Genomic DNA, 23,462 nt, shown 5'->3' on the forward strand with positions numbered 1-23,462 from the left:
CAGTGGAATACAGCCGTGTTCTCCGAGGTGCCGGGGCGCACGGATCTCGTGGAACATCATATTCACACCCATCCAGGAGAAAAAGTGCGTAAACGGCCATTCCAGATACCAGAATAGCGAGATACGTCAGCACCTTGGACCTGACGAAGGGGTACTGGCAGGTGCCACTGGCAGCGGCCTCCCGGGAGAAGACTGCCTTCATCCCGGGGGGGCTATACCACTACCGAGTTCTGCCTTCCGGGCTCCACGGGGCACCAGCGACCTTTCTGCGACTCATGGACCGCGTCCTGCAGCCGCACAGTGAGTACGCCGCTGCTTATCTGGAAGACATAATTGTGCACAGTGACAGTTGGGAGTAACATCTTTGTAGGTTACAGGCCGTGCTGGATGCGCTAAGGGATGCAGGTCTGACCGCGAACCCCCACAAGTGCAAGCTGGGCTACACCGAGGTGGAGTACCTGGGCTATCAGATCGGGAGCGGAAATGTGAAACCCCAAGAAAGAAAGAAAGTTTGCTGCCATTAGGGGATAGCCGGTCCCCCAAACCAAGAGGCAGGTGAAGTCATTCCTGGGGTTAGCAGGGTACTACAGTAGGTTTGTACCTAACTTTGCCGCAATAGCTTCTCCCCACAGACTTAACAAAGGCCCGACTATCCCAGGAGGTCTACCCCGGGAGATGGTAATAGAGGGGAGGTTGGTGAGGCGACGTTGGCTCCCTCTGCTGGGAATACGGGAGCTGGGCACCGTGACACGGACAGCTCTAAGTGGAGGTAATTAGAGGAAAGTGCCAACCAGCCGTGGAGGCCAAATAAAAGGAGCACGGTGGCAAACCGCGAGAGAGACCGGGGAGAGACCGACACCAAGCCACAGTAGAGAAGGACCGAGCCAAACCTAAGTGATTTTCTTTGTTATGTTTATTTTCTGTCTTATTAAAGTTGTTTTTGCAGACTAAAACCTCCCCGTCTCTGTGTCAATCTCTGCACGCTCAACCCAACACCCCACGGTTTACCACAATATTTTAAACTCAGGCTGTAACAACAAAATGTGGAGAAAGTCAAAGGGTGTGAATACTTTCTGGCGGCACTGTACACTTAGCTGGGTTTGGTTCATTTATTTATTGAATAATGTGATTCATGTGTAGGGCAGTGACACAACATCTCTATTTAATTAATTTTAAACTCAGGCTGTAACAACAAAATATGGAAAAAGTCCAAGGGTGTGAATACTTTCTGAAGGCACTGTATGCTTGGTTTGGTTCATTGATTCATTGTGCAAAGCAAGATAAGTAACTGGTATTCGTACTTCAGATCCACACACTTTATCTTGAAATTTCAAGCACGTCTCTCATTGAGGTCAATTAATGATGTAGCTCACTTATCTCAGCTCTGAATTCGGCCAACTCAAGGCATTCTAGCCTTATGAATGTGTGACTGATCAGAGCTACAGTATAGCATCCATTGGGTTTATGCCAACATGTTGCAGTGACATCCTAGCCCTCACTTAACGTGTGGGGCAGTGGAATGATCCTGACACATTCTTGGTCTGCCTTGCGTGTCTGTATGTGTGTCTACCTTGCGTGTAGAAACCAGCTTCTAACACTTTCGAGCAGACGTGGTGGTTTGAAAAAATTTGTTTGTTTTTAATTGAGTTCATGTGGAGGACTTCCCTTTCTTTGGTGGCTGTTGCAGAGGCTACGCCTAAAATTGCACCCTAATCCCTACATAGGGCAATACTTTTGATCGGCACCGGGTGCCATTTGGGACACAGAGACGTGTAGGTTTTATGTGGTCTATTCATGAAGAAAACCAAGAGCTGAGAAAGATACATGATCACTAGGGTCAATTCATGTGAATAGAGCTCAACAAACATCTAATCTGTTGAAGGTCTTTGGTATATTTTTGCATTGTGAAAGCAGCATTACAGCTTATAATACATTTACCTCAAACACAACAGCGCATACTTCCCTCTAACTACTGTTCTTTTAATATGGCAGTAATGAGTGGGGTGGGTGGTCTTGGAAACACACATACACACCTGTGTAGGCCCAGGAATGCAGGAGAGAACCCTCTCAATGTTCTCTGTGGTAACATCCACATCGTCCACTGCTACTAGGTCATCACCTGAGGAAGAGGAGGAGGAAGTCAATGCATAACAGCAGCATGTTGACATAGATAGCAAAAATAAGCGTCAATAGTGATATTTCTGCAAACGTACTCTATCGAGTCCGTACTGTAGGCTATACAAATGAATGTACAGTTGAAGTCGGAAGTTTACATACACTTACAGTGGGGAGAACAAGTATTTGATACACTGCCGATTTTGCAGGTTTTCCTACTTACAAAGCATGTAGAGGTCTGTAATTTTTATCATAGGTACACTTCAACTGTGAGAGACGGAATCTAAAACAAAAATCCAGAAAATCACATTGTATGATTTTTAAGTAATTAATTTGCATTTTATTGCATGACATAAGTATTTGATACATCAGAAAAGCAGATCTTAATATTTGGTACAGAAACCTTTGTTTGCAATTACAGAGATCATACGTTTCCTGTAGTTCTTGACCAGGTTTGCACACACTGCAGCAGGGATTTTGACCCACTCCTCCATACAGATCTTCTCCAGATCCTTCAGGTTTCGGGGCTGTCGCGGGGCTATACGGACTTTCAGCTCCCTCCAAAGATTTTCTATTGGGTTCAGGTCTGGAGACTGGCTAGGCCACTCCAGGACCTTGAGATGCTTCTTACAGACTCAGTTACACCAGCTCTGTCAGGAGGAATGGGCCAAAATTCACCCAACTTATTGTGGGAAGCTTGTGGAAGGCTACCTGAAATGTTTGACCCAAGTTAAACAATTTAAAGGCAATGCTACCAAATACTAATTGAGTGTATGTAAACTTCTGACCAACTGGGAATGTAATGGAAAAAATAAAAAGCTGAAATAAATCATTCTCTGTTCTATTATTCTGACATTTCACATTGTTAAAATAAAGTGGTGATCCTAACTGACCAAAGACAGGGAATTTTTACTCGGATTAAATGTTAAGAATTTGGAAAATCTGAGTTTAAATGTATTTGGCTAAGGTGCATGTAAACTTCCCACTTCAACTGTATGTATGCGTGTATCTTTTCGGCCCTGTTTTAAATGAGCTGCACTAAGTCGAATTCCTAACAACTTTGGTTGGTACGGCGAAAAAGTATTGTGTCATCTGTTTTCCAAATAGTACGGTTTTAGTAGAGGAGCAGTCTGGAGATATAGTCCACGGATATAGAAATAGCCAAACGTGCTGTTGTTTCTTTTTGTATATCAAGGAGTTTCACCTGCCCCTGTGCAGACCTCTATCCATTCCTATCTCCCTAACAAAGACTTCACCTCAATTATTTCAAGTATTTAACGAGTCTAGGCTAATTGTTTTAGCATGGAGTGGTAGGCTACATGAAAGGCATGGCTTTAAACACTAACTCATGTGGAGTTTCTTTGCATTCCTTGGTCTGCCCAAAGCAACTGTGTCGACGTCAGTCTCCACYAAAGAAACGATTTGCTGTAAAACACAATTTTATAAGTACTTAATATCATGTCAATTATGTCAATAAAAAATGTCTTGCAGTCTTTCTGGGATTTCTGCCAGTGCCCATCCAAAGGTCTGGCAATGTGTATATGACAGACACATTAGGTGAGTCTGAAATGGCACCCTTATTCCCTTTAAAAGAGCACTACTTTTGACCAGGGCGATTATGGTCAAAATCAGTTGGCTATATAGGGAATAGGGTACCATTTCGGACATCCCCACAGTGAGGTTTTGAACACTCACCGATCAGTATCTGTGCACACTTGATGGCGGGGCTGTTGGGCACCAGGCCGTGGACAGTGATCCTCTCCCCCCTCCCCCCCGCAGGGTCTCCTTGGCCCCAGGACGGGCGATGCACCACCCCCAGCAGAGCCTCCAGTAGACCCCCTCTCTCCGGGGGAGGAGGGGAGCAGCTGCCCAGCCGTTTGGGGTTCAGGTAGACACACACCTCCTTCAGCTGCTGCTGCTGGACCACCAGCCCCGCCCTCTGCCCCGCCTGGTTTTTCAAGATGGACGTCGGAAGCGATGACGAGTCTTTGGCTCCTCCGTCGGGCCCACTCCGCTGGGATGGCCGCCTCTTCCTCCGTAGTATCCTGGCCAGTCTTTTCAGCTTGGGCTCTCCTTTGGTTGGAGTGCCATCAGGACACTTCCTGCACTCCTCACTGATGATCTCCGCCTCCTTCTCGCTGAAGTGCACGTGATTGGTGGAGAGGCCGTTATTGGCGGCAGCCTGAGCTAATGCCGCCTCCTCCTCGCCCTCGCTCAGCTCCAGGTAGAAGAGCTCGCCGTTCTTCTGGACATCGTCCAGCCATTCTGGCTCTAGGTCGCTGGGAATGAACAGACAAAAAGCATAGACTGAGTGAAACTGTTTGAGAGCAGAGTCAAAAGTGATGGTTTGCCTGCCCAGTGAACCCATCTGATAGGGATTGTCAGGTTAATTTGGCAAGAACTACAGTGTAGAGGCGTAAGGCTCGCTTGAGGATTAAAAGTGCATATGTTCTAATCAATTTAGAGCACATTGGCTTTCATCACAGTATGTCAGATTAGCCCTTGTCGACTTCAATCCCCATCTAAACATGAGTCTTGTATGAGTCTTGTATGATGCTATTCAAACGGGTTAGTAACACAATTATACTACTGTGTAACAAGTGAAACTCCGTCAAACAGACAGAAAGTCTGATAGCCCATCTTGTATTGTGTTCTGGGTCAGTGAATAACTCCAGTCAAGGAGAGAGCGATGACTGAAAGGTACATTTGTAAGAGGACAACCACCATGTAGGCTACAGGTGTAAAGTTGTATGACATACATTGTTGTTTTAATTTAATAATACTTCAAAACAACTACATTTACAAGATGTTTTATTATCCCCTAATCTTCTCTCTTACTCATTCCCAGTGGAGTGCATTTCTGTTCTAATTTATCGTGTGGCATTTGGGGGAAAAGAAAACAACACGCCTGGAGAAAGACTAGAAATGGCATTTTTTGAGACAGGCAGAGACGAGAAAAAGGGAAACCCACATCACCGCCCGAGGGAGAAAATGCCCTAACTCAGCAAAAAAGAAAACCAAAAAAATTCTGCCAGGCATTTTTTTCTGTCAGTCGGTCTCCCTCTAAATGAAGCTGTGCTGCCTCTGGTAGACTCTTGGAAAACACATCCATAAATTCACTAAGGATGGTAAATAGCATATAATTATTTATGAAGGTTAAGTTTCCAAACTGGAAAAATACATTTCCCCAAACTTTGATAGAAAAGAGGAGGAGAGTAGTATACTAGGCCCAGAATAGTGCAACTACACTGATGATCTGTCCATACCAGTGCAGCAGTGCAGATAGAGCTCTAGTCCCTTATCCTCAAAACATCTCAGAGTAGGAGTACTAATCTAGGATCAGGTCCCAACCAGTCCATATAATGTTATTCACGATGACCTAAAAGGCTAAACTGATCCTACATCAGTACTCATACTCTGAGAGGCTCTTTGGATACGGTGAACTCAACATTTAAACTGATTGTATTTGGATTGCTTGGAATTGGTAGACTAGAGGCAAACAATGGCCAAGTCAATGAGACGGCCAGACAACAATAAAAACATACAAATAATAACATATAGTTGCCATGGAGCCCTAGTAGCAGCCTCAGCACAGAGCTCCGGTAAAAGTGTAGCTACATATTTAGTTATTTTTTAGGTGTTTTTAATTATAGAATTTGAAATCAGCTCTTTTGTTTTTGATAACATAAGAGTTTTAATTGTACACTGCTCAAAAAAATTAAGGGAACACTTAAACAACACAATGTAACTCCAAGTCAATCACACTTCTATGAAATCAAACTGTCCACTTAGGAAGCAACACTGATTGACAATAAATTTCACATGCTGTTGTGCAAATGGAATAGACAAAAGGTGGAAATTATAGGCAATTAGCAAGACACCCCCAAAAAAGGAGTGATTCTGCAGGTGGTGACCACAGACCACTTCTCAGTTCCTATGATTCCTGGCTGAATGTTTTGGTCACTTTTGAATGCTGCGTGTTGCTCTCACTCTAGTGGTAGCATGAGACGGAGTCTACAACCCACACAAGTGGCTCAGGTAGTGCAGTTCATCCAGGATGGCACATCAATGCTAGCTGTGGCAAAAAGGTTTGCTGTGTCTGTCAGCGTAGTGTCCAGAGCATGGAGGCGCTACCAGGAGACAGGCCATACATCAGGAGACGTGGAGGAGGCCGTAGGAGGGCCAACAAACCCAGCAGCAGGACCGCTACCTCCGCCTTTGTGCAAGGAGGTGCACTGCCAGAGCCCTCAAAATTGACTCCAGCAGGCCACAAATGTGCATATGTCAGCATATGGTCTCACAAGGGGTCTGAGGATCTCATCTCGGTACCTAATGGCAGTCAGGCTACCTCTGGCGAGCACATGGAGGGCTGTGCGGCCCACAAAGAAATGCCACCCCACACCATGACTGACCCACCGCCAAACCGGTCATGCTGGAGGATGTTGCAGGCAGCAGAACATTCTCCACGGCGTCTCCAGACTCTGTCACGTCTGTCACATGTGCTCATGTGCTCAGTGTGAACCTGCTTTCATCTGTGTAAGAGCACAGGGCGCCAGTGGCGAATTTGCCAATCTTGGTGTTCTCTTGGCAAATGCCAAACGTCCTGCACGGTGCTGGGCTGTTAAGCACAACCCCCACCTGTGGACGTCGGGCCCTCATACCACCCTCATGGAGTCTGTTTCTGACCGTTTGAGCAGACACATGCACATTTGTGGCTGCTGGAGGTCATTTTGCAGGGCTCTGGCAGTGCACCTCCTTGCACAAAGGCGGAGGTAGCGGTCTCTGCTGCGGTTGTTGCCCTCCTACGGCCTCCTACGGCCTCCTCCACGTCTCCTGATGTACTGGCCTGTCTCCTGGTAGCGCCTCCATGCTCTGGACACTACGCTGACAGACACAGCAAACCTTTTTTGCCACAGCTCGCATTGATGTGCCATCCTGGATGAACTGCACTACCTGAGCCACTTGTGTGGGTTGTGACTCTGTCTCATGCTACCACTAGAGTGAGAGCACCGCCAGCATTCAAAAGTGACCAAAACATCAGCCAGGAAGCATAGGAACTGAGAAGTTGTCTGTGGTCACCACCTGCAGAATCACTCCTTTTTTGGGGTGTCTTGCTAATTGCCTATAATTTCCACCTTTTGTCTATTCCATTTGCACAACAGCATGTGAAATTTATTGTCAATCAGTGTTGCTTCCTAAGTGGACAGTTTGATTTCACAGAAGTGTGATTGACTTGGAGTTACATTGTGTTGTTTAAGTGTTCCCTTTATTTTTTTGAGCAGTGTATATATACAGTATCTGCTGTTTTTGAGCCCCGGATTTCCATATTGACTGACAAATTAGCACTTTTTGGCTTGGCTAGCTTTTTGTTTGCTAGAGTCGCTTGAAGCGTAAGATAGAGGACTACAGCAGTGCTGAGGCAGAGGGCACGTAGTGAGGACGACTGGCTACTATTCTGAACTGTGAGTGGTGATCTTTCTGGTGCCCAGACCTGATGAAGCATCAAGTGTCTGCTACACAGAGTGGAAGAGAAGTCCAGTGGCTATAAGATCAACAGCAGACTCCATCACCATCATCAACCATGCAGCTTTCAAAGACTTGGCCTCTATTGGTTGATCTGTCATGATATATTGCTTGTTTGTTTTTTGCTCTTGAAGTACATTAAGATTCTATGAAAGCGCTATAGAAATGTAATAAATTATAATTATAAACTTTTAAACTAATCTCATAGAATCCATACACTACACAGAATTTGTTAGGTGAACATAGCAAAGGCCTACCTTGCCTTTATAATAAGAATGTATGCCATGAGCTTAATGAAACAGATGTTGATACTGCAAAGCCATGCATCGATCACTGTCCACACATTGGTGAAGAATAACAGTAGCCAGTAAGCCACCTCTAGACCACTTTACAGTCGGTGTGCATCCTGCTTCACCTGTCAAGTCGCTTCCAGTGAGCTGCCTCGGTTGTCAAGTTATAAAGTTGAGGTGGCAACTGATAAAGATAACTAGACAGCTAGACAGCTGAGGTTGCAAACAAGGACTGCCCCCCCTTCTCTGTGGCCGACATGAGTAAAACATTTAAACGCTAGCCGTGTCCTAAGAGCATGCGCAGACCAGCTGGCTGGTGTGTTTACGGACATATTCATATTCCCTATCCCAGTCTGCAGTCCCCACATGCTTCAAGATGGCCACCATTGTTCCTGTTCCCAAGAAGGCAAAGATAACTGAACTAAATGACTACCGCCCCATAGCACTCACTTCTGTCATCATGAAGTGCTTTGAGAGACTAGTCAAGGATCATATCACCTCCACCTTACCAACCACCCTAGAAGCACTTCAGTTTGCATACCGCCCCAACAGGTCCACAGACAATGCAATCGCCATCACACTGCACCCTTCCCTATCCCATCTGGACAAGAGGAATACCTATGTAAGAATGCTGTTCATTGACTACAGCTCAGCATTCAACACCATATTACCCTCCAAGCTCATCATCAAGCTGGAGGCCCTGGGTCTCAACCCCGCCCTGTGCAATTGGGTCCTGGACATTCTGACGGGCCCCCCTCAGGTGGTGAACGTAGGAAACAACACTCCACTTCGCTGTCCCTCAACACTGGGGCCACACAAGGGTGCGTGCTCAGCCCCCTACTGTACTCCCTGCACGCCTCCAACTCAATCATCAAGTTTGTGTAACAGTTTAACTTTAGTCCGTCCCCTCGCCCCGACCCGGGCGCAAACCAGGGACCCTCTGCACACATCAACAACAGTCACCCACGAAGCATCGTTACCCATCGCTCCACAAAAGCCGCGGCCCTTGCAGAGGAAGGGGAACCACTACTTCAAGGTCTCAGAGCAAGTGACGTCACCGATTGAAAGGCTATTAGCGCGCACCACCGCTAACTAGATAGCCATTTCACATCGGTTACACTCACCCCCCTTTCGACCTCCTCCTTTTCCGCAGCAACCAGTGATCCGGGTCAACAGCATCAATGTAACAGTTTAACTTTAGTCCATTCCCTCACCCCGACCCGGGCGCGAACCAGGGACCCTCTGCACACATCAACAACAGTCACCCACGAAGCATTGTTACCCATCGCTCCACAAAAGCCGCGGCCCTTGCAGAGGAAGGGGAACCACTACTTCAAGGTCTCAAAGCGAGTGACGTCACCGATTAAAACGCTATTAGCGCGCACCACCGTTAACTAGATAGCCATTTCACATCGGTTACATTTGCAGACAACACAACAGTAGTGGGCTTGATTACCAACAACGACGAGACAGCCTACAGGGAGGTGGTGAGGGCACTCGGAGTGTGGTGTCAGGAAAACACCTCTCACTCAATGTCAACAAAACAAAGAAGAGGATTGACGACTTCAGGAAACAGCAGAGGGAGCACCCCCTATCTACATCGAAGGTACAGCAGTGGAGAAGGTGGAAAGTTATGTTCCTCGGCGTACACATCACAGACAAACTGAAATGGTCCACCCACACAGACAGTGTGGTGGAGGCTGAAGAAATTTGGCTTGTCACCCAAAACCCTGACAAACTTTTACAGATGCACAATCGAGAGCATCCTGTCGGGCTGTATCACAACCTGGTACGGCAACTGCACCGTCCTCAACCGCAAGGCTCTCCAGAGAGTGATGCGGTCTGCACAACGCATCACCGGGGGCAAACTACCTACCCACAATGACATCTACAGCACCCGATGTCACAGGAAGGCCAAAAAGATCATCAAGGACAACAACCACCCGAGCCACTGTTCACACCGCTACCACCCAGAAGGCGAGGTAGCGGTGAGTTATGAACCGTGCATCAAAGCTGGAACCTTGACACTGAAAAACAGCTTCTATCTCAAGGCCATCAGACTGTTAAACAGCCACCACTAACTCTTAGAGGCTGCTGCCTACATTGAGACCCACTCACTGGACACTTTAATAAAGGGATCACTAGTCACTTTAAACAATGCCACTTTAATAATGTTACATACCCTACATTACTCATATCACATATAAATACTGTACTTTATTCCATCTACTGCACCTTGCCTACGCCGCTCGGCCATCGCTCATCCATATATTTATATGTACATATTCTCATTCAACCCTTTAGATTTGTGTGTATTAGGTAGTTGTTGGGGAATTGTTAGATTACTTGTTAGATATTACTGCATTGTCGGAACTAGAAGCACAAGCATTTCGCTACACTTGCATTAACATCTGCTAACCATGCGTATGTGACCAAAACAATTTGATATGATTTGTATTTTGCAAACAGTCAGGCAGCCCTTCAATACCATAGCCCTCTGAAAAATAGGGTTTCTCTTTGGAAGCAACAAGCAATAATGTACAGGGTTATCTTACTCCGAGTAGTCGGACTGACAGTAACTTGATGATGTTGATTCACTATCATTCCCGTTGTCATGCAGTTCCTCCCTGTCGTCGCCCTCCCGTCTCGGGTGCTTACGCGCATCTGCATGGGGCTCGAGCGTCCCGCTATAATCTTTAGTAGTCATAATTCCATTCGTTAAATATGTTCGACAAGATGATACAGGTCATAACTCTAAACATTAAGCTAATACGTTTGAGCTACTTTCTACTTTGTGAGCATTGGCAGTCTATCGCCATGTTGTCTGCATACGGGCTCTTCAACTATGCCACGTGACGCAAATTGTCTCAGTGTGGTTGGCTGATGTTCATGTTTCCTTGACAACATGGAAGCTTTCCGTTAGCAGGGTAGAAAACAGACAAGGGAGTAGGGACACAGAATCACCCGTGCCCCCGTCTAGCCACTAATACGCGTGCAATAAAAAAAAGATTGACTGAATAAATGTTTCAGTGTAACAACGTTAATAGTAACAAAAATGTCAACTAGTGTTAGGTACCTCTTCTTGACTATGCCTAAACTAAGCGAAACATTTGTCTGAAACGCTCTGGAAATATGAGATAAAAATGTATCTCAAATGTGCAAAGTATCTAATAAAATCACAAACGCAGCTAAATCAAAAATATTGCGACATTTTAACACGCTATCTCACTCTGAATAGATGGGCAGGAGCACCAATTATGTTTAGTTCGCCCCCTCCCCATCCTCACGAACTGCACGAGGTCTTTAAATCCCTTTAAAATCCCATATGGCATTAAGAGTGCTTTGGACAAAGCAACAACAGTCAAACAAAAGTGCAATGAATGCGAAAAGAAAGACAAAGAAAGTGCAAATAGTTTACCTAAACATGTTCATATCAACTCCCTTCGTCGTTGCCATAGCATAGCATGTATCAATATACTGACCTGTATAGAAGCACCCTGCGTATGGAATCAAAATCCTCAAAAGTATTAGAGAATGACCTGGACGTTCCCCTATCTGTAGCAATATTAAACATCATTTATGTTTCATGTTTTAAGGATAGGATAGGGTGAGTTCAGCACAGATCATCAAGGCTTTCCGATAAAACATTTCCATTCCGGACAAAAAGTCCCGACTCACGGCTTGGGATGAATAGTGCCGTTTTGGACCAGTCGTCTGCCAGCAGGCGTTTTCTAAATGTTTAAATGCATTTTACATGTTTAAATCCTCTGTCATGGTCCGGTGGTGAATGTAGAATCCTTGCCCTAGTCTGAATGAAAAGCCTAATGCTGCTGTCGATCCTAACAAAAATTATAAACTTATCCTCACGATTTCTCACGTCAATCACGGACTCAAGGACACGCAGTTCCCTCCCGATGCTTTTGAAAACGAAAAGAAAGCAGTCCTGAATACCCCAGACTCCAGTCGGTAAGCGAGCGCAGGGCAGCACATTCACGAGTTGAACCGCTTCTGGTCAAGCGGGTGTACATGGCAGGTGGCGTAAAATGCCGCCTCTTTTGATCAATAGATCAAATCAAATTGTATTAGTCACATGCGTCGAATACAACCTTACAGTGAACTGCTTACTTACAAGCCCCTAACCAACAAGGCAGTTTAAAAAATACGAATTATAATAAGAAATAAAAGGAACAAGTAATTAAAGAGCAGCAGTCATATAACAATAGCGAGACTACAAACAGGTGGTACCGGTACAGAGTCAATGAAGGTTAGTGGACGTAATTGAGGTAATCAGTACATGAGTTATTAATTTCCTTTGTTAATATGGACTATTTTGATCTAAATTGCTTTTGTTTTATAGAAGGGTACTGAACTGCATGGCCTCTAAAGGCACATTTAAAAGTGTCCCATACAATAAGGGGATTTGCTGTACGTATGTAATGTCGGGAAAAGTCAGTTATAAATTCTTCTGTCCTAGTTATAAACAAGTTGTCATCACGTAGGCTTTGATTAAATTTCCAATATCCTCGCCCACGTGGAAATTCTTTAAGAGAAATATATATACCAATTATGTGATGATTTGACCGCATTCTGTCCCCTATCAACCCCTTTTTAATTTTTGGTGCCAGAGAGAATGACATAAGAAAGTAATCAAGACCACTAGCATGATTAAGCCTCTGCCATGTATATTTCACTAGGTCAGGGTATTTAAGCCTCCATATATCTACTAATTCCAATATATCCATGACATTCATGATTTCATTAAGTCCCTAAGGGTGATAGTTTGTAGTGTTATTTCCTTTCCGGTCCACTAAAGATATTTAAGACCGTATTAAAATCTCCCACCATAATAATAGAGTCTAGTGTTGCTTGTAGAGTTGATAAATTCTTATATATATTTTCAAAAAAGCTTGGATCATCATTATTTGGACCGTATAGGTTAATAAGCCATATCTGTTTATTGTCCAATAACATATTTAAAATAATCCATCTACCTTGATGATCTATTTGGCCAATTTGCACATTTGGATCAAAATTACTGTAAATTAATATCATCTCCTCTTTTGAATTTCTTTGCCCATGTGAGAAATATATTTTGCCCCCCCAGTCCTTTTTCCACAAAACTTCATCTAAAGTTGTTGAATGAGTTTCCTGTAAACAATAGATATTATATTCCGTCTCTTTTAGCCAGGTAAATATTGATCGTCTTTTCTTATTATCTGCTAAGCCATTACAATTATAACTGGCTATACTTATTTCACCACTTACCATAATGAGATACAAGTTTCAACTCTATTTATCAAAATATATGTTTGTAAACGTACCATCAAAAAGTAACATGATGATTGAGTGTCTATATAGCTGTACCATGATATTTGCATTGCTACTAAGTAAACCTCCAATTGGTCATCACTATTCCACCCGCTAAAAGCCCTCCTCATCCCGAGTTGGGTTGTCATCCCAATGCCCGGCAGACCACCCCCGACCCCCCGGATTCCATAGCCCCGGAGAGTCCGGGATCCATCCGTCGAAAAGAGCACACAGTGCCACCCACAGAAAAGAAGTAGATCAACCACCAAATGCATGTCATCGGCAAACTTAATGATGTTGTTGGATTTGTGCCTGGCCGTGCAGTCATGATTGAACAGGGAGTACAGGAGGGAACTGAGCACTCACCCCTGTGTTGAGGATCAGCGTGGCGGACGTGTTGTTACCTACCCTTACCACCTGGGGGAGCCCGTCAGGAAGTCCAGGATCCAGTTGCAGACGGAGGTGTTTAATCCCAGGGTCCTTAGCTTATTGATGAGGTTTGATTGCACTATGGTGTTGAACGCTGAGCTGTAGTCAATGAATAGCATTCTCACATAGGTGTTCCTTTTGTCCAGGTGGGAAAGAGCAGTGTGGAGTGCAATAGAGATTGGATCATCTGTGGATTTGCTAGAGCGGTATGCAAATTGGAGAGCGTCTAGGGTTTATGGGATAATGGTGTTGATGTGAGCCATGACCAGCCTTTCAAAGCACTTCAGGGCTACAGACGTGAGTACTACGGGTCGGTAGTCATTTAGGCAGGTTACCTTACTGTCCTTGGGCACAGGGACTATGGTGGTCTACTTAAAACATGTTGATATTACAGACTCGGACAGGGAGAGGTTGAACATGTCAGTGAAGACACTTGCCAGTTGGTCATCGCATGCTTGCAGTACACGTCCTGGTAATCCATCTGGCCCTGCGGCCTTGTGAATGTTGACCTGTTTAAAGGTCTTACTCACATCGGCTGCGAAGAGCGCGATCACACAGTTGTCCGGAACAGCTGGTCCTCTCATGCATGTTTCAGTGTTATTTGCCTCGAAGCGAGCATGAAGTAGTTTAGCTTGTCTAGTAGGCTTGTGTCATTGGGCAGCTCTCGGCTGTGCTTCACTTTGTAGTATGTAATGGTTTGCAAGCTCTGCCACATCCGATGAGTGTCGGAGCTGGTGTAGTACAATTTAATCTTAGTCCTGTATTGACACATTGCCTGTTTCGAATTTCTTGTAAGCTTCCGGGTTAGAGTCCCGCACCTTGAAAGTGGCAGCTCTACCCTTTAGCTCAGTGCGAATGTTGCCTGTAATCCATGGCTTCTGGTTGGGGTATGTACGTACAGTCACTGTGAGGACGACGTCCTCAATGCACTTATTGATAAAGCCAGTGACTGATGTGGTGTATTCCTCAATGCAATCGGAAGAATCCCAGAACATATTCCAGTCTGTGCTAGCAAAACAGTCCTGTAGCTTAGCATCTGCTTCATCTGACCACTTTTATATTGATCGAGTCACTGGTGCTTCCTGCTTAACTTTTTGCTTGTAAGCAGGAATCAGGAATATAGAATTATGGTCAGAGAGAGAGCTTTGTACACTTTTTTATTTTTTATTTTATTTCACCTTTATTTAACCAGGTAGGCTAGTTGAGAACATTCTTCTCATTTACAACTGCGACCTGGCCAAGATAAAACAAAGCAGTGCGACACAAACAACAACACAGAGTTACACATGGAATAAACAAACATACAATCAATAATACAATAGAAAAAGTATATATACAGTGTGTGCAAATGAGGTAGGATAAGGGAGGTAAGGCAATCAATAGGCCATAGTGGCGAAATAATTACAATATAGCAATTAAACACTGGAGTGATAGATGTGCAGAAGATGAGTGTGCAAGTAGAGATACTGGGGTACAAAGGAGCTAAAAAAATAAAATAAATAACAGTATGGGGATGAGGTCGTTGAATGGGATATTTACAGATGAGTTATGTACAGGTGCAGTGATCTGTGAGCTGCTCTGACAGCTGGTGCTTAAAGTTAGTGAGGGAGATATGAGTCTCCAGCTTCAGTGATTTTTGCAGTTCGTTCCAGTCATTGGCAGCAGAGAACTGAATGGAAAGGCGGCCAAAGTAGGAATTGGCTTTTGGGGTGACCAGTGAAAGTTCTGCTATGGTGACCAGTGAGCTGAGATAAGGCGGGGCTTTACCTAGCAAAGACTTATAGATGACCTGGAGCCAGTGGGTTTGGCGACGAATATGAAGCGAGGGCCAGCCGACGAGAGCATACATGACGCAGTGGTGGGTAGTATATGGTGCTTTGGTGACAAAACGGATGGCACTGTGATAGACTGCATCTAATTTACTGAGTAGAGTGTTGGAGGCTATTTTGTAAATGACATCGCCAAAGTCAAGGATCAGTAGGATAGTCAGTTTTACGAGGGTATGTTTGGCAGCATGAGTGAAGGATGCTTTAATTTTGGATTGGAGATGCTTAATGTGAGTCTGGAAGGAGAGTTTACAGTCTAACCAGACACATCTCTGTGTAGCTATGAATATACTATACAAGCTTTGTTGTAGGACTTACACCTTATTTGAGTCTCATATATTTTGTAAAAAAACTTTTTTTCTTTGACTTTCTCAAATATACAAGGCTACCCCTCTGATCATACTTCCTCCATATCCCCAGAGAAGACATGGAACGGACCGAGGTAAAGACAGTTTCAGGTTGGATATTCAAAGGATCTTCGCCTGTAGTTTTCCTTACGTCCACCAACAGCAGTTAGGGACCGTCAACATGACAAATGAATTTTTTCACATTTCAATAGCTCTTTAACCATTACTCCTAACACTTTCAAAACTGGTTGTAGCTAACCCAATGGCATAGACACATATTGCACACCCTTTAGTTTGTCAATTTTCTTCTCAAATTATTTGACATGAATTTTTCCAAATGTAAAATTCAATAGCTCCTTGGTCATGTGACCTAGTGACTTCAAACAAGGTTCATAATGTCCACTCAGTGGCCCTACACATTGCACACCCTTTAGTTTGTCCATTTTTATCTCTCATGGTTTTAAATTAATTTTTCAAAATGTATAATTTCAATAGCTCCTTGGTCATGTGACTTCAATTAAGGTTCAGAATGTCCACTCAGTGGCCCTACACATTGCACACCATTTAGTTTGTCCATTTTTATCTCACATGCTTTTACATTAATTTTTCCAAATGTAGAATTTCAATAGCTCCTTGTTCATGTGACCTGGTGACTTCAAACAAGGTTCAGAATGTCCACTCCATATCGCACACTCTGATGTTTGTCTACTTTCATCTCATGCTATTAGACTTAAATCTGTAAGCTTTGCAGACCTTCATTTTACATGGGTGTTTAATTATATTTTTTTAAGTCAAAAAATGTTCCATCCTCGCAATAACTATCTTTCACATGGACACTGAAAAGATCCGCAAATGGCTGTATGTGGTATGGATCAAGGACAGGAGAGGTGTTCAAACAGAGGTGCTTAAAGGAAGGCGCACAGGTAGGCCTCATGAAAAACACTGTTTCATATGCTCTTTTTAATCACAGTAATAGGCAGTGATTTGTCAGTCACAGTGAGCTTGATAACGTGAAATAATCCTTTTCATAGCATCACTTTCATATACTGTARATTAYGACAAATCCTTCTACGTTGAGWATTAGAACYCAGTTTACATAACCTGATAATGACTTGATATTTGAGTGCATTCACAACAAGCCACCTGCAGACAACTTACAAAATGCAATATTGCATTTGAGGGTTCGTTTTTCTGATGAAAATAGTTATTTGATGATTGGCATACTATTTATAACTGGGAAAATAAATTCCTGTCTTTTGTGAGTAAAATATTTTTTCCAAAATTGATTTAGGTACATTTTTGTGAAGAGGTACGAGGGTTGTGATATGGGTCATTTAATAGTAAAATCATTTAATGGATCAATACATTTCTATATTGCTTCCCCAGTATCTGCATGAACCATCAGGCCAAGTGTTTTTGGTTGACCCTGCTGGACAGAAAGAGAAGGAGGAATCGGAACACGCTGCATTCAAATTCAGGTCTTAGTTATTCCATTGTACTGGATCTAATACATATTAGCATTTTACATACATTCATAAGTGTAATCGTTTTTTATGACATACTGTGAAAAACTATCTTGGCTGCTGGCGTTGTCACTTTCAGACATGAGCAGAGCAGACTTGAACCACAGGGGTTATCTGTAAAGAGAGAGTAATCCAAAAGGCACAGACACCCCTTGACTTTCAATTGGCACCTTTGACCTGTATGTATTCTCTCCTGATTGGCTCTGTGGTGCACAGTCTGGCAGTCTGACTAAAGTGCCAGAGGTATGAGGAGAGACATCCTCCTTTGTATTTATGGGAACAAATATTTCTTAACACTTTGGATCCTTTTCTTGGACAGTTAGAAGACACAATGCATCAATGCAAACAATTTTTTATTACTAATTACTGTCCATGAGTAACCTCAACCTTGTGGGTCTATGGGTGTTTGGGCCGATAAAAGCCAACTCAATTCTACCACTGACTAGTCTCTCATGCCCCTATGAACGAGAACACAGGGCAATAGTTTTTAATCTAAACCAGACCTTTTTTACTGGAGTACACTAACCCCTAATTGGGGCTCTTTTCTTGACACACAGTAGCAGTTTACCAGATAAGAAGTCAAGAAGATCAAAAAGTAGAAAGTTGTAAGGGTGTATTACGTCCTGTGCTGGCCCCATTGTCATTTCCATTCTGGATTCTTAGTGGTAAAATCATAGCTGAAAAATGCCTCTATGTATGGTTGACATCAACCCTGATGTCCTAGCCGTGTCTGAATCCTGGCTGAGGAAGGCCACCAAAACATTTGGAAATTTCCATCCTCAACTACAACATTTTATGCCAAGACAGAACTGCCAAAGGGGGTGGAGTTGCAATCTACTGCAGAGACAGCCTGCAGAGTTCTGTCATGCTATCCAGGTCTGTTCCCAAACAGTTCGAGCTTCTACTTTAAAAAATCCACCTTTCCAGAAATAAGTCTCTCACTGTTGCCGCTTGTTACAGACCCCCCTCAGCCCCCAGCTGCGCCCTGGACACCAAATGTGAATTAATTGCCCCCCCATTTATCTTCAGAGTTTGTAGTGTTAGGTGACCTAAACTGGGATATGCTTAACACCCCGGCCGTCCGACAATCTAAACTAGATGCCCTCAATCTCACCCAAATTATCATGGAACCTATAAGGTACAATCCCAAATCCATAAACTCGGGCAGCCTCATAGATATCATCCTGACCAACCTGCCCTCTAAATACACCTCTGCTGTCTTCAACCAGGATCTCAGCGATCACTGCCTCATTGCCTGCGTCCGTAATGGGTCCGTGGTCAAACGACCACCCCTCATCACAGTCAAATGCTCCCTAAAACACTTCAGCGAACAGGCCTTTCTAATCGACCTGGCCCGGGTATCCTGGAAAGATATTGACCTCATTCCGTCAGTAGAGGATGCCTGGTTATTCTTTAAAAGTGCTTTCCTCACCATCTTAAATAAGCATGCCCCATTCAAAAAATGTAGAACCAGGAACAGATATAGCCCTTGGTTCACTCCAGACCTGACTGCCCTTGACCAGCACAAAAACATTCTGTGGCGTACTGCATTAGCATCGAATAGCCCCCGCGATATGCAACTTTTCAGGGAAGTTAGGAACCAATATACACAGGCAGTTAGGAAAGCAAAAGCTGGCTTTTTCAAACAGAAATTTGCATCCTGTAGCACAAACTGAAAAAAGTTCTGGGACACTGTAAAGTCCATGGAGAATAAGAGCACCTCCTCCCAGCTGCCCACTGCACTGAGGCTAGGAAACACTCACCACCAATAAATCTACCATTATCAAGAATTTCAATAAGCATTTTTCTACGGCTGGCCTTGCTTTCCACCTGGCTACCCCTACCCCGGTCAACAGCTCTGCACCCCCCACAGCAACTTGCCCAAGCCTCCCCCATTTCTCCTTCACCCAAATCCAGATAGCTGATGTTCTGAAAGAGCTGCAAAATCTGGACCCCTACAAATCAGCTGGGCTAGACAATCTGGACCCTCTCTTTCTAAAATGATCCGCCGCAATTGTTGCAACCCCTATTACTAGCCTGTTCAACCTCTCTTTCGTATCGTCTGAGATCCCCTAAGATTGGAAAGCTGCCGTGGTCATCCCCCTCTTCATAGGGGAGACATTCTAGACCCAAAATGTTATAGACCTATATCTATCCTACCTTGCCTTTTCTAAGGTCTTCGAAAGCCAAGTTAACAAACAGATCACCGACCATTTCGAATGCCACCGTACCTTCTCCGCTATGCAATCTGGTTTCCGAGCTGGTCATGGGTGCACCTCAGCCAAGCTCAAGGTCCTAAACGATATTATAATCGCCATCGACAAAAGATAATACTGTGCAGCCGTATCGCTCGACTTGGCCAAGGCATTCGACTCTGTCAATCACCGCATTCTTATTGGCAGACTCAACAGCCTTGGTATCTCAAATGACTGCCTCGCCTGGTTCACCAACTACTCCTCTGATAGAGTTCAGTGTGTCAAATGGGAGGGCCTGTTGTCCGGACCTCTGCCAGTCTATATGGGGGTGCCACAGGGTTCAATTCTCGGGCCGACTCTTTTCTCTGTACACATCAATGATGTCGCTCTTGCGGCCGGTAATTCTCTGATCCACCTCTACGCAGACGACACCATTCTGTATACAGTCTGGCTAGACTGTAAACTCTCCTTCCAGACTCATATTAAGCTTCTCCAATCCAAAATTAAATCTAGAATCAGCTTCCTATTTCGCAACAAAGCTTCCTTCACTCATGCTGCCAAACATACCCTCGTAAAACTGACTATCCTACCGATCCTTGACTTCGGCGATGTCATTTACAAAATAGCCTCCAACACTCCACCAAGCAAATTGGATGCAGTCTATCACAATGCCATCCGTTTCATCACCAAAGCCCCATATACTACCCACCACTGCCTGTATGCTCTCGTTGGCTGGCCCTCGCTTCATATTCGTCACCAAACCCACTGGCTTCAGGTCATCTATAAGTCCTTGCTAGGTAAACCCCGCCTTATCTCAGCTCACTGGTCAGCATAGCAGCACCCAACCGTAGCACTCGCTCCAGCAGGTATATCTCACTGGTCACCCCCTAAGCCAATTCCTAATTTGGCCGCCTTTCCTTCCAGTTCTCTGCTGCCAATGACTGGAACGAATTGCAAAAATCACTGAAGCTGGAGACTCATATCTCCCTCACTATCTTTAAGCATCAGCTATCTGAGCAGCTTACAGATCATTGCACCTGTACATAGGCCATCTGTAAATAGCCCATCCAACTACCTCATCCCCATATTGTTATTTTTATTTGATAAAAAAATATATATATATCCTTTACACCACAATATCTCTACTTGCACATTCATCTTCTGCACATCTCACTTCAGTGTTTATTTGCAAAATTGTAAATATTTCGCCACTACGGCCTATTTATTGCCTTACCTCCCTAATCTTACTTAATTTGCACACACTGTATATAGACTTTTGTATTGTGTTATTGACTGTACGTTTGTTTATTCCATGTGTAACTCTGTGTTGTTGTTTGTGTCACACTGCTTTGCTTTATCTTGGCCAGGTCGCAGTTGTAAATGAGAACTTGTTCTCAACTGGCCTACCTGGTTAAATAAAGGTGAAATAAAAAAATAAAAAATGCTGTATGTGGGAATGTCTTATGTTCGTCCTACATGTAGTGTTGGTACATGGAGTATTCCTCAACTGCATATATCATAAATTGCTATTGCAAATAGAAGTATTATGTTCAACAGCTGACATTTTCAGATATTATTTTGACAAACCCACTTTGGTGCTTACAATTCTTTTCCTCCCAGCTTTTATTTAACCAGGTAGGCAAGTTGAGAACAAGTTCTCATTTACAACTGCGACCTGGCCAAGATAAAGCAAAGCAGTTCGACACATACAGCAAACAACACAGAGTTACACATGGAATAAACAAAACATACAGTCAATAATACAGTTGAAGAAAATCTATATACAGTGTGTGCAAATGAGGTAGGATAAGGGAGGTAAGGCAATAAATAGGCCATGGTGGCGAAGTAATTACAATATACCAATTAGACACAAGAGTGATTGATGTGCAGAATATGAATGTGCAAGTAGAGAATACAGGGGTGCAAAGGAGCAAGATAAAAAAATACAGTATGGGGATGAGGTATTCATTCTCTATTGTGTCGTGGTAATTTCCTGTATTACTAAATGAGGAGAGTTTACAAACCACACACAAGTCAGAGTTATATTTTAAACTCCATCTTTAATTATATGAGCTTCACCATAGCCCTTTGACTCTCAGATCAATTCAGTGTCTATAATTGAATTCTCTGAGAGTGCTTACAAAAGAATACTTAGTATCTTTTATAGCCAAGATACACCCCTCTCAACTCACATGACGAACCACAGATCTTAGAAACTTCACAAAGGGCCTTTTACTTGAAAGAGGAGTATCCCATAGCCAGATAGCATTAGCTATAAATTATCGTTCAGTTTGGTTTCTTAGACGAGGTTCTACTTCTCGTTCTTGGTACTTCCTATTACCAAAACATTACCTCATCCAATGGCATATATCAATTGTCAATTCTAGATACTCCCATCTCAAATACACCCCCTCCTGGACAAGCTCACGGAGGGGAGTGAGCCTCTAGGTCATATACTATGAAAGATAAGTGCAACATCAGAGGGGTAATACAATGGTTCCAGACACTGCCATACTCCTCCCCCCCCAATGGGAAAAGGAGGGAATGACTGGAGTACAGACATAGTGGAGCCCTTCACATGGTTTCACAGATATATTCATTATGAAGACAATGTTCAAACCTGACTTCTCCCTTTCTGATATTCTGCATATTACCAGACATGTAAAAGACTTCTGGTAATGCTTGCGAACTGACCAAACTGAAATGCCCGGGGTTTAGAGTTTGAGAAGTCATTGAGAGTAGTGAAAAATTCTTCCTTAGTTGTTATTTTTTTCGAAATCTAAAGGCACAACTTAGATTAGAGCCAATGTCATAAGTAGTTGAACACATTTTTACTCCAATCTCGGGAAAGTGAGAAACTGATACGTTTTCATTTTTGTCAAGTACTATTTTATATCGAAGGAGTGCTGTTGATTTGACACCTGCACATGCGCAGTTCAGCGCGAGACTAACGTTAGCCCCGAGATTAGCTAGTCAGCAATGGCGAAAAATCATACTCTCCGTCAACATCTCAATTTCTCTCAGAGATATCAACAACATTTTCCTAGACTTTATATGGAAAAATAAACAACACAAACTTAAGAAGTATGTAATATCAAACTAAAGACTGACGGTGGGTTTGAAGTACTAGATTTAAATGATATCAAAAATACCATTAAAGGAAATTGAATAACAAGATGTACGCTTATCTCTGAATCTATATGGTACTTCATTTCCTGTCACATTTCCATGAAATTGTGTTGTCTTCAATTTTTGTGGAAGTGCAACTTTTCTCCAGAAAAATTACCAATCAAACTGTCCAAATTTAATGAACAGCCCTTTTAGCCTGGAAACGATGTAATGTCCACAGCTTCTCCCTACACAAAGCCCTTCTGTGGAACAACAAATACATTTTTGTTGAAAACAAGTCTTTGTTGTTCCCTAAGTGGTTTGAAAGAAATATTATATTTGTGCTTGATTTATTTGATAAAGAAGGGACAATACTATCTTATAGAAAGTTCTTAAAAACATAGAACTTCACAATGCATTAGAAAGAATGTAAAACTAAGCATGCAAAGCAATACCTTCAGGATTTACTCAATAATGAAATCTCATTTGTGTTTGGAGAACATGTCAAGATAGATGCACAACTTATGTTAGAAGGTTTCCCCCTGCTGGATAAGAAATGTAATGACACACTCTTAAGATACATTTTTAACTCCAAGAACAAGATCTCTCCTAGAGGGAAATTATTCTTGGAATGCATATATACAGAAATTGAATGGAACAAAGCTTGGTTTCTCCCTCACAAATTTGGTATATCAAATAAAATAAAATAAATTAACTTTAACTTGCACAAAATATACTCTTGCAATAACTTGTTGTCTTGGATGACATATGCCTTTTCTGTGATAAAGAAGGGAAATTC

At 43.3% G+C, this 23,462-nt stretch overlaps 1 protein-coding gene across 2 annotated transcripts in view; it reads right to left on the reverse strand.

Annotated features, from left to right (window-relative positions):
• The window catches only part of intu (inturned planar cell polarity protein), a 52,293-nt gene extending 41,536 nt beyond the window's left edge, over window positions 1-10,757 (reverse strand). For both annotated transcript variants that reach the window (XM_023982156.1, XM_023982155.1), the window contains exons 1-3: window positions 10,484-10,757; window positions 3,811-4,394; window positions 2,034-2,119 (exon numbers count right to left, since the gene is read on the reverse strand). In XM_023982156.1, the coding sequence (XP_023837924.1) occupies window positions 2,034-2,119; window positions 3,811-4,394; window positions 10,484-10,635 (822 nt within the window). In that variant the 5' untranslated portion in view covers window positions 10,636-10,757. The remainder of the gene's footprint in view (window positions 1-2,033; window positions 2,120-3,810; window positions 4,395-10,483) is intronic.
• Between the last annotated feature and the right edge of the window lie 12,705 nt (window positions 10,758-23,462).

Source organism: Salvelinus sp. IW2-2015, linkage group LG37 (assembly GCF_002910315.2).
Source record: "Salvelinus sp. IW2-2015 linkage group LG37, ASM291031v2, whole genome shotgun sequence".
Taxonomy (NCBI): domain Eukaryota; kingdom Metazoa; phylum Chordata; class Actinopteri; order Salmoniformes; family Salmonidae; genus Salvelinus; species Salvelinus sp. IW2-2015.